At 35.0% G+C, this 12,637-nt stretch overlaps 1 protein-coding gene across 4 annotated transcripts in view; it reads right to left on the minus strand.

The window, feature by feature from the left end:
- Positions 1-12,637, minus strand: part of PTBP3 (polypyrimidine tract binding protein 3) — a 91,943-nt gene that overhangs the window by 37,594 nt on the left and 41,712 nt on the right. For 3 of the 4 annotated variants that reach the window (XM_040239348.1, XM_040239350.1, XM_040239351.1), the window contains 3 exons: positions 11,807-11,976; positions 9,314-9,460; positions 969-1,133 (listed from right to left, as the gene is read on the minus strand). In XM_040239348.1, coding sequence (XP_040095282.1) covers positions 969-1,133; positions 9,314-9,460; positions 11,807-11,976 — 482 coding nt within the window. The remainder of the gene's footprint in view (positions 1-968; positions 1,134-9,313; positions 9,461-11,806; positions 11,977-12,637) is intronic. The other variant, XM_040239352.1, reaches the window with a different exon arrangement.

Consider the following 12,637-nt stretch of genomic DNA (forward strand, 5'->3'; position numbering starts at 1 on the left):
GTAACAACTTCTAAAGTCCCCAGTTCCCTTATTTGTAAAATGTGAGAACAGGAGAGGATACATTTCAATTCTTAGATATAAGTGCACACATACGACCCCCCATGATTCTTCATTCAGTAGTACAAACCCAAAGGTTTAGAAAACAGTTAAAATGATTCTAAACTGGCCTAGGGTTATACTGTTTAATATTATATATACTGAGATATAAATATGAAAATAAACATATAATGTTTCAGTGCTTTAAAATAATTTTTATATATAGGTTGTTAAGTATAATGAAATGGATACTGGAGTTGACATCAGGAAGCTTGAATTCTGACTGGTTCTTCAATTATTCTTTACAATACTCATCAATTATTGGAAATTTAGTTTTATTCATTACAAAATTATGTAATAACTAGGTGACAGATCTTGCAGTTCTTCAATTCCATCTCTTCACAGTAGGCCATGCAGTGGTACACTGCCTCTTATCAAGACGGTTTAGACATAGTAATGGATAGTCTATTAAAGTTATGTTGAGAATCAGTATTTAACTTGATACTTCCATATTACATGTGAAGTTATTCATATCTTCCTTTTAAAGTTTTAAAATAAAAGTGCTCAAATGTATGGAAGAATCTATAGAAATAAATTTGTTGTTTTCTATATTGATGCTACTTTCTCAGGAATAACTAGTACCAATTTTTTTTTTAATAGGAGTCTGTGCTTTGTTCATTTTCATGCTAACGTATAAAAACACAGAATTCTTACATTCCTTTTTAAATCAAGTATTTAGGTTAGAAAAAGGAGGCTTTCAAAAACTATCTCTAACTGACACTATTCCTTGCATGAAACAGGATGCTGAAGACTTTTATTATTTAAGTAAATACATTAACCAGAATCAACAACCTGAAAAACTAAAGACAGAAAACATTAAAAGTTACTGAGGTCATAATTGACCCTGCTTTCATAAGCGTGTTCCTCCTTACCTGATGAAGAACTTCCAGGGTAACAGGATAAAAGAGGTTTTCAATAATTATTCGGAGCACAGGGCTCTGCCCAGGGAGGATTGTGCCTTCATTGGTAGGCGCTCCAGGAAGGGCCAGACTTCCTGACTGGACCGCACTGACAGCCTGCAGTGCAGCTTGGGCTCTCTATATAACAATCCAAAATGAGAACTTGGGGTTACATAGACACATTATATAATCCTTAGTTGATTAAATTAATATGAAGTACTATGGTTAAATAAAAATATACATATCTGTTAAACTTTCTCTGGATGCATATATCCTGTAATCAGTCAAGAATCAAAACTCTTGTTTTCTTATCACAGTGACACAATATTTAATAAAGTTGCTTAAATTTACTTGAATAAATGAAAAAAATACAACCAAAAAAGAAGAAAACTTGTATATATTTTCATATCCTCATTTTTTAATGGCAAAAGGGAAGAAAGCAATGTGAAAGTAACATTAAAGAGCACTTAAAAAAAAAAAAATCACTCAAATCCCTCTTTTTCCTTCTCTGAACAATTGAGTTCTAAAACCTCTGGGTGGCATATGATAGGCATAAACATGGAGGAGTTGTGGTGGTTCAGAGTGGGGCAGGGAGGGCATCCTGGCATGGAGCATCAGAGCCTGAGCAAAAAGAGGAAGGCATCCATGTGCCTGGAAAGGGGAACCTGAGCCCAAACAAGGTAAGCAAGGCATCTGTGAGTGGGCGGCTCACTGCCAGCTGTCAGAACCTGGGGAGCATAAGAAGGGTAAGAAAGATATCCAGAGGAGAGCAGCCTAGCCAGGACTATCAGAGCCCACGGAGAGTCCAGAAGAGGGCCACAGAGAATTGGGGGCTTCCCTGGTGGCTCACTGCTGAAGAATCCACCTGCAATGCAGGAGATGCGGGTTTGATCCCTGGGTCAGGAAAATCCTCTGGAGAAGAGAATAGCTACCCACTCCTCCAGTATTCTTGCCTGGGAAATCCCATGGACAGAGGAGTCTGGCGGGCTACAGTCTATGGGGTCACAAAAGAGTTGGACACTACTTAGCAACTAACAAAAGCAGCCGCAGGGAATAGGTAGCCAATGTAGTAAAGATAATTCGAGTAGGGAGGTCAGTCCATGGGGCCTGAATGGAGTAAGGAATTCAACGGAGGGGCAGCCTGGTATGAAGTGTTAGAATCCAAGAAAAGGAAGGCAGAAAAGTTTCTAAATACGATGCCCTATTAAAAGGAACCAGGGTGCTCTAAAAAATGTCTAGTTCTACAACTGGAGCAGGAGAGCACAGGATGAGTATACAACATTTCCAGTTTTGTGGGGTTTTCTTGTTGTTTTGTACCGGAATGAAAAACAGTTTTCAAAGAACAACAGAAGCAAGCCAAAAGGACACAGAAGACAGCTTGAAAGGGGCTCCCACTGGCATTATTTGAGAACCAAAACAGTGACTGTAACAAATAAAAACCCATCAAATAAAACAGGAAACCTGCAAGTCCACAGGCTGATAAAAATTGACAATTGATAAGGAACAGTCTATTTACACTGCTAAAGTACCTCCCCTCAAATACTCTTCTTTCCTCCTTTCTAAGTCATAACTTTACAATACAGAAGCCAGGCAAACAGCAGTCAAATCAAGTGATCAAAGAGCACACCATCAGCAATGCAGCGAATTGAAATTATGTGCCACCTGATACGATGCAATGAGGAAAAAAGAGCATTACTTCTGTGATGTTCCTGTCAAAGCTGCATACACTGAATCTTATCACAAGGAAACATCAGACAAACTCAAATTGAGGGATAGCCTAGTAGATGAGTAGCCCATAATTTTCAAAAGTATCAAGGTTATGAAAGTTAAAAAAAAAAAGAACTTAACTGTTTCAGACAAACGGAGACTAGAAGATATGATTTCTAAATGGAACATGTGACTCTGAATAATGCTTATTCTGCCAGAACAAACATCACTGGGACAACTGGCAAAATGTGAATGGGGGCTAAGGGTTGGAGGGAAGTAATACATCAGTGTTAACTTCCTGATTTTGACCAGTGCATTCTGGTTTGTAAAAGAATATCCTTTTTTGAAGGAAATGCACACTGAAACTTTGGCCAAAGAAGACACGCCAGATTAATAGTTTTTTCCCAAATGCCTCAAGTAATCAGAACTTCTTCATATTATATTTATGACTCTTTTTAAAAATTTTGTGACCGTCTCAAAATTTAAAACAATTATTCAAGTGAAAAGGGGGAACTGAAGAGAAAAAAAGCATGGTTAATAATTAAGCTAATAATTAGTGAAAATAAATGTAAGTTTAATCAATCTTGTGTTCTGTACTTATAAATTTCCTAACAATAGTGATAATGAATAAAATGTTTGTGCCAAAAAAATGAAAAAACATCCCATCACTTTAATGCAGATTCTTTCATTTCTACATCTTGTATTCAATTGCAATTTTAAAGATCATAGTATTGTGTCACAGTTCTTTGTTATTTTATATTAACATTTATTTTGTTTTCATGACTTTAATTTTAGTTTACCATTTATTATACCACCTTTCAAAAGTGGGATGAGTAGCTTTTTAACATTTTGTTATGAAAAATAACATTAAAATAAATGTCTTTCTGAAAAGTGGCAGTCTTTTCTGTATGCTTAATAACTGAACAACTTCCACTTTTGTACTTATATACAACTCTTTTTAAACCGTTTAACAACATTTTTATGCGATATAAAGACTTTTATGTATCAAGTAATACTCAAACTGCCAAATGTTCAGTTTCCAAATCATCTGAGAACAATATATGAATAATTATATCATTAAATACATATGCGCCTGTAAAGTCAAGTGTGTGATACTGAGCACCCCAATTCTGCTTCACACATAGCAGTTTACCTATTTTATACTGGGCTCCCCAGGAAAATTTTATTTGGAAAACAGGGTTGTACTGCTTTTAAATTTGAAAATTGGCTCACAGTCCCACGTTAAGCCTTTAAATAGGCAATGATGAGGTTTGGAGGTCATTCAAAAAAGACTCAATTAACACAGGGATTAGAATTAGCAAACAAGAACATTAGTTATTATATCTGTATCAAGTGCTCGTGTGTGCGCGCACACACACACACACGAAAGGTTAAGTAGAGACATGGAAGACAGTATTGTTCAATAGAATTTCCTGTGATATTGAAAATATTCGACATCTACAGTATATTGGATCCTAGTCACTGGTGGCTAGTGAGTACTTCAAATGTACCTAGTGCAACTGAGGAACTGAATTTTTTATTTTAAATTTATTTAAATTTATTCACATTTAGCTAGCAGCTGAGGGCTTCCCAGGTGGCTCAGTGGTAAAGAATTCACATGCCAGTGCAGGAGATTTGGGTTCAATCCCTGGGCAGGGAAGATGCCCTGGAGGAGGGCATGGCAATACACTCCAGTATTCTTGCCTGGGGAATCCCATGGATGGAGGAGCGTGGCAGGCTACAGTCCACAGGATAACAACGGTGTCAGACACAACTTAGTGACTAAAGAACAAGTGAGCAGTTACCACATTACACCCACTGAACAAGCCAGCAGTCACTCACAACTTTAGAGTGGTTAGGAACAGACACCAACACAGTGAGGCTCTCAGTGGAATAATGGTTCCTTTTTCTCTCACAGGATGATGATGATGTGAGAGAAAAAGGAACCATTATTCAAGATTTAATCATCCTATCAAAACTAAGCCTGAAGAACTGAAAGTAAATGTAACCTCACTGACATTTTTTTTTTGGCCACACTGTGTGGCTTGTGGGATCTTAGTACTAAGTATGGAGTCCTAAGCACTGAACCCGCAGGGAATTCCCAACCTCACTGACTCTACTTCCTTATCTACCAATCATTCAATCAACTCTTTTTATTAAATAATTCTATATATATGCTTATTACTGCTATATTACAGTTATTGTTGCTATTGTTGCCGTTTCTCTTCCTTCACTCCTTCTTTGGCATAAAAGATATCACACTGGAGAAATATGAAAAGATACGGTATACACTGTCTTAATCATTCTACAGTTGTCAATATATTCCGCATTAGTACTTCACAGAGCATTGAGTACAAAAGTCTCTGCATAGCAGGCATGCAAAAAAAATTATTTTGACAATAAAAATCTGAGAAAGATTTGCTTAATAAGTAACTCTAGTTTCAATTTTCAATTAGGCAAAAATATTTAAGGAAGAAAATGAAAAGTAGAGGGACACGCTTCACTGAGGACAAAAGAAAAGTGAGGGGGAGAAAAAAGAAATGTCTTCTTAATATGAAGAGGCAGTTCAGGTACAAAGAAGACATATTTTCTGTGTATCTGATGCTAAACATTACGAGGCAGCAGAATTCTTATTATGGGAGATAATTTTTCAACATTTCAGCCACAAACCCTCTGGAATGGTTACATTAATTAGTAGTACAGGAAATAGCAGTCTTGTGATGGAAAAACCAACAAATACTTATTGAGATTGGGAACATATATATACTTCATGTAAAATTTAAATATGCCTAGAAAATATAAAGAAGGTATTTCTAAAGTTGAGATAGAAATGAATATACAACAAAATTCACAGATCTTTAAATGTTCAGTTTGATGATTCTGGGGGAAATATTTTAAGGAAAAAATTTTCCATGGTCATCATTTTGCAAATTTATAAATTTCTACCTGTAAGATCAAGAAAAACTGTCTATACAAAAATGACTGCTACTAATACAACCATTTCCCAAATGCTGCACCTCAAAAATACCATCTAAAACTTTTAGCTCTAATTTTAGTTTAAAGCAAGGGAGGGAAATAGTTGATATTCACCTGACCCTCTGCCAAGTATGTCCATAAGTATGTTTTGGGATATCTTGCTCTTCAGAGAAGAAAAGAGAATGAAACAGTAATTTATCAGCTTCTGAGGGCTGTCAGAATAAAAAAACATCTGGTACCTCTCATTAATACGTATGTACACAGGTACCTTCAATTTTGACTTCAGCTTTTGTGTAGGACTCTGAACAAAAGAAAACCATTATTTTATCAAAAGTCAATGCAAAAAATGGACAAAAGTAACAAAATGGCAAGGGTACTGGGAAGAAATCAAGGCTATCTAAGAATAAACTAGGTCATTTGGGCTGGCTTTGGTTGCCAAGCAACTGGGATTTCTCATTGTTTCCCTTTAGAATAATCCAGTCTTTAAGAGTTTTATTAACTTGTTTGTTTCTTCTTCAAGACTTAAACATAATTAGGAATCACACTAATGACAAAACTGCATGACTTATACAAAGGAGAACTGAAAATTCTGAGAGAGAGGAAATAAAATATAACTTTCTCCTCAAAAGGATTAGTTAGCAATATAGATATGTTAATTATCTCTATATTAATCTATAAAATCAACCCAATTCAACTGTATTTTGGTGGGGACAGGAGTTATCAAAATAATTCTAATATAGCCTGAGAAATAAACAAAACGTGTTATACATTTAATTTCTAAAAAGAGAGGGGAAGAATTGAGCCTTGCCCTACAGTAGATTAAGCCACAGGGACACTGAAATAGGAACAGAACAGAACGGAATCCAAAAGGTAATCCAGATTAGACATAGACCGCATACCACATGAGCAGCACACACATGAGGGTAGATGGAGGTCACGCAAGCAAAATGTGTAGTCATGTCTAACAAGTCTATTTATCCATGTTGTAAGTAAGCAAAGCCTGTGTACAGAAAAGTAGAACATGACTAAGGACAAGTTTTACATGAGTGGATAATAAATGGGTTACTCAACCACAACAAAAGAGAAACTGGTCAGTGGGAGTAAGTGAAAGACCCTAGCCTCCCTCTCCATCCACAAAACAGTCTTAACAAAGATTTAAATACTAAAATAAAGACAACCAAAACATTAATGTATCAGAAAATATAGGCAGAAAAAACTTTATAATCTTGCTATACTGGGTTTTTATGAATATGGTACCCATGTCAGAGATCACAACACAACTTAAGAGATTTGACTCTTACATAAAAATAATTTTAAAACTGAATTAGCAAACAAAATTCAGAGACAGAAAACAGAATGGCAGCTGCCAGTAGGGGTAGGGGGAAATGAGGAGTCAGTATTTAAAGGGTACAGAGTTTTAGTCTGGGAAGAGGAAAAAGTCCTAGAGATGGATGGTGGTGATAGGTTGGGCAATGTGAGTGTATTTAATGCCACTGAAGTGTTATTCACTCGCTTAGTAATTTCTGACTCTTTGCAACCCCACAGACTGTAGCCCACCAGGCTCCTCTCTCCATGGAATTCTCCTGGCAAGATTACTGGAGTGGGTAGCCATTTGCTTCTCCAGAGTATCTTCCCGACCCAGAGAGTGAATCAAATCTCCTTCATTTCAGGCAAATTCTTTACTGTCTGAGCCACCAGGGAATGCCACTGAATGCCACTTAAAAATGATTAAAATGGTAAATTTCATATTATATACATATTTTATCACAAATGAAAAAATGGGGAGGAAAACTGCATTAACAGAAATCACTATAAATACTTCACAAGTTATTACACAAAAGTAAGTAAAACAATAAGATATAATTTGTTAACTATCATATTAACAAAAATGGAGAGGAAAATCGCTTGCTCATATATTATCAGTGGCACCCTAAATCAGCAAATAATCTTTACAGAAAGCGATATTGCAATGTGTATCAAAATATAAAACATACACAGGCTAAGTACCAGCAATTCTGTTGCCAGAAACAAAAACTATAAGATAAACTGTGCCAAGATATATAAGAATGCTGCTGCTGCGTCGCTTCAGTCGTGTCCGACTCTGTGCGACCCCATAGACGGCAGCCCACCAGGCTCCCCCGTCCCTAGGATTCTCCAGGCAAGAACACTGGAGTGGGTTGCCATTTCCTTCTCCAATGCATGAAGATGAAAAGTCAAAGTGAAGTCGCTCAGTCGTGCCCGACTCTTAGCAACCCCATGGACTGCAGCCTATCAGGCTCCTCTGTCCATGGATTTTCCAGGCAAGAGTACTGGAGTGGGGTGCCATTGCCTTCTCCGATATAAGAATGCTACTACAGTACTATTTGTAAAAGTGTAACATTGCAAACAATCTCAATGTCTATTAACAAGAAACTGGATAAATTATGGCTGTCCTTTTGAAGCAAGTATTATGCAGTCATTTAAAAATGATGAAGTAATAAAAAGTAAAATAAAAAGTATGAAGTAATTGTGTATTTCTTCTCATGAAATAACATCACTGACCTACTGTAGAGAAAAAATAATAGCTCTTAAAACATTAGGATTCCACTCGTGTAAAATTATATACATAGACAAAACCTGAATAGAGAAGGGTACACAGTAAAATGTCTGCAAAATGTTCATCAGTTATACCTAGGTAGCTGGATTGTCTTTTGTTTTTTGTTTTTCTGGATTGTCTGAATGTTTTACCATGAGCATGTATCCTACTTACAAGGCAATGTTTTACTTTAAAAATTTTATACATTTAAAAATATCTAACATTTCATTTACTTAAGTTTAGATAATTTATTATATGTCATTAATATGTCTTAGAATAAGTTAAGGATTAGATGCAGGAAATGTGATTGTTTTTAAAAATGTGGAAAACTAGAATTTAAATTCAGCAGCTTGCATTATAATGATTTTCAACACAGAAACAAAGAGCTGAAGGAGTTCTTTTGCCTAGCACAAGACTATCAGGGCCAAACAATGCTCTCAGCATAATATAAAGCCTATTTTTTAAAATGTACTTGCTTCGTGGATAAATTTTTCCTACCCTTAAACTACTTCAAATTACTATTTTAACTACTTAAAAAAATCAACCTGGAGAGACAGAGAAGTTTCAGTATGAATTATATCAAAACTGGAAAATGAGGTAAGAAATGTTCATATTCTATATTCCACATTTATCTTGGAGAGTCAAAAATCATTTAATTAACATATTTATATAAATTCTTATTATAACAATAGTAGCACCACTCAACTTCTCAATGCCTTTGTTACATATTTTGTAAAAACAAAGGATTGACTTCCACAGTTCCTTTAGATCTGAAATTTTAAGAGACATTAACAATGTACTTTTCCCCCGCTTATGGAAACAGTTTCAAGGGAAAACTGATTGCCTGCCACTTCTAAGGCCATATCCTCAAACACAGTTTCAAATGGCAGTGCTTTCTTATTGGAGTCTTTGGATAAGAATTTATATATACAATCTTTATCAATAGAGCATCTCATGATGAAGGAAAACACATGATTTTTTTTTCCACTTAAAAAACAGAAAATTAGTTATTATATCATATATTCGTACAACTATTTTTATAAACGACATTAATACTTACAGCTTGATTAGGCAGATTGTCAGTCTTAAGTTCTCTGTGATTGGAATACTGAATAAAAACAGGCTGGCTTCGAAGGTGAGGAGTAACAGGAGTGTAATAATTCACCATAGTAACAGCAGCTTCCTCAGAAGCCATTTCTAAGAAAGCCTGCAATAAACACAAGAAAGTAAAGTGAAAGCTCCTGTTTTTGAAAGGCAGCTAAGAACTATTTTGTCATTCTAGCTTGTTCTAAAACTCATGCATTCTTAACAGAAGTCATATTGCCCCCAAGGGGATGAAAAGAATTTTGTTTCTAACTGTATCACTGATAGTTACTGAAAACATATTTGACAAAAGTTGGGTTCAATAAAGGATTTGGGATTGGGAAATTGACAGTTGACTAAATAACTCTGTGTGGTTTTTGGTCTTCTTCTTACTTTGTTTTTTTCTAAAATTTAGAAACAACTAAAAAAGCAAAAATAAATATGTACATCACTACTATAAATAGATGCGTTCAGTTTCTTCCTAAAAATTTCTCCAATGATCTGTTGTTCTTTGCCTTTTTATGAATGTAATTAGAACATTCATGTGCCAAGGCTCAAATTGTACAAATTAGGGAAATGGGAGAACATCCTACATTAAATCAATATTGATTTCATTTGGGTCATTCAAGTGACCTTTTTTGGCTATTGGTAACCACTGTACTGATATTAGCTATTTGAAGACTAAAAAGAACTGAGATGGAAGAAGCTCCTTAGTATCCATGTCTCATTCTGTCTATGGCTTCTCCTCACTGTCATGACTCCCATTAACTCATGTGACAGGAATCGGATACTTACAGATCTTCAAGGTGGCAGATTTTACCACCCTGTCTCAATGGTTAAGAAGGTAAAACATATACTAGCAGTTCTGGGTCCTAACTACCTCTAAGAACACTTCAAATTTAAAGTACAGGAAGAATTCATGATCCAAATCACTATCTTCGAGGAAAAAAACAGATTTTAAGTCATTTACAGTATCTAAAAGGTACAAATGTCCATGATACACTTTAAAGCTGCTATCCAATTGTATAAGTAATACAGTTTTTCTAATATTTTTAAGAGAAGTAGATAAAAATGATCAAGGTAACAAAAATAGCTATGGCAGTATTTCCCAACTATCTGGTTTTTTAAAGTCATCTTTTCAACATAGAATTTGTAAACTGTATTCTAATAATATTCACCATATGGGGAGAGTCTCTTCCTGTAAACTCCCTACTAAATGTTGAGACTCCTGCAATGTCACACAAAGGAAAGGCTGAACAATGTCTTTGGATATGGTGATTCTAGTCAGGAAATCATTCCTATACGTGTATACAACCTAAAACTTCATATGTAAAAATAAAATTTTCCACATGGAGTCCAGTAAAAGAATTATTTATGTTTTCCCAAAGTATCCAGCCAAGGATCAACTTTCATAATGTAGGATGAAGAGAAAATCAAAAGTCACTACCCACAGAAAGGCTGGTGAAAATAACCCTTACTCTATCCTCAACACTCCACCTCCAAGAACCATGGAATGATTATGCCTACAAGTACTACTATAGTGACTCACATCAGAATCTCTTGCTGAAGTAGATTACTAACAAGGTATTTTCTGAACAGGATTTAGGATCAAAAGACAAGCAATTAACAGCAATCAGCACTACAGAAAAATATAAACCTGGAACCAATAGCAGAAACAAAGGAAACTGTGACATTGCCTGCTGCCTCTCTGACATAAAATAAAGGATACAGTACATGAAACATAATAATGTACGTAACATGTGCCTGTTAGACATCAAACAGCCATCAGACATGGTCATGTTGGCTCTTTTCAAACCGTGCAAACCATACTATTCTCAATAGTGGTATCTGTAAAGAAAATTAAGATCCAAGTGCCTACACTACCTCTAAAAGATGTAAGAAAAATGTATAAACACAACAAGGACTGAACACTAAGACACACTATTTAACTTCTCCAGTTCTGAATAACCTCAACTACCTTAAACAAGGCAGTTAATTTAAATAGTTTACTAAAGATAGGGGTCTGAATCAGACATCATTATCCAATCTTGGATGGTAAACAATCCAATCTCTTCTGATAATCACAGGATATTTTCATAAACCATTTTGTAATTAAGAATGTAAAATATGTTTGGTCAAGATAATAAATAAGAGAGAATCCTGTTTTCCATATAATATTTTTGTTTATTGCTTCCTGTCATTAAAAAAGTTCTATTTTTAAAAGCTATGCAAATAGAACAAAATTTAGGAAAAAAAGTTCAAGAAAATAAAAACCTTTCATTTTTTTATTTTGGCTGCACTTTGCAGGATCTTAGTTCCCCCAGCAGGGATTGAGCCTGCACCCTTGGCAGTGAAAGCACAGAGTCCTAACCACTGGACTACTGGGGAATTCCCTTAAAAATAATGTTTTTTTTTTTCCCACTAACACCCAGAAATAATAATTGTGGGTCAATCTTTAACACTTACATACCTGGCTTTTTCCTTTCAACATCAAAAGATTAGTTACTTTGCCAAATGGTAGACCTAATGATATGACCTCTGCTTCGGTGACATCACTTGGAATTTTGCGAAGATGGAGAACACGGGAAGGCGAACAGGGAGGTCTATCTCCTTTAAATTTCTTGTTGTCATTCCCATTAGCTAAAAAATACAAGATTTGTTTTTTAATTACTGAAACTAATTTGGGTTGACATACTACATTAACCATATCATCACATTTGATCTTCCAAGAGTTTCAGGTTTTGAAATTCAGGAACTACGGGGCTGATGGGAGAAGAGTAGAAGACAGTTGAAAGCAAAACCATCTGCTTTTCAATGAGTGGGTTTTTAAAAATTTTTCACTGCAGGTGTATTTTTTTAAAACTGAACTTGGATTTTAAACTTCAAGAAAAAGTGCTTGATAAATGAATTACATATGTTGAGGTACCAAAAATCTCTAAATGGTCAACTATTTGTTGTGAATAGAAAACAATAGTTATATCATCTTTAATTTATCTTAAAAGATGCTTTTCTAGTTTGTCCTGTTACTAACAAAACAGAATAAAAACTTTTAGGATAGATGGTAATAAAAATTTCATGTTTATCACATCCTACAAGGATTTAAATTTGAGATGCATTTTTATGAAAATAAGTTTATTTCTCAGGCATTATACAATTTTTGCCAATTCACTTTTTAAAGTACTTTCAGAAGCTAAACTGTGATTTCCTTAGGATAATCCTATTATTTATGATATAATAGGCAGCTCTTAACATAAGTATCATCACCTTTTGGAAATGCAAATTTTAAGCCTCATTTCAGACC

This window comes from Oryx dammah, unplaced genomic scaffold (genome assembly GCF_014754425.2).
Source record: "Oryx dammah isolate SB20612 unplaced genomic scaffold, SCBI_Odam_1.1 HiC_scaffold_1, whole genome shotgun sequence".
Taxonomy (NCBI): Eukaryota; Metazoa; Chordata; class Mammalia; order Artiodactyla; family Bovidae; genus Oryx; species Oryx dammah.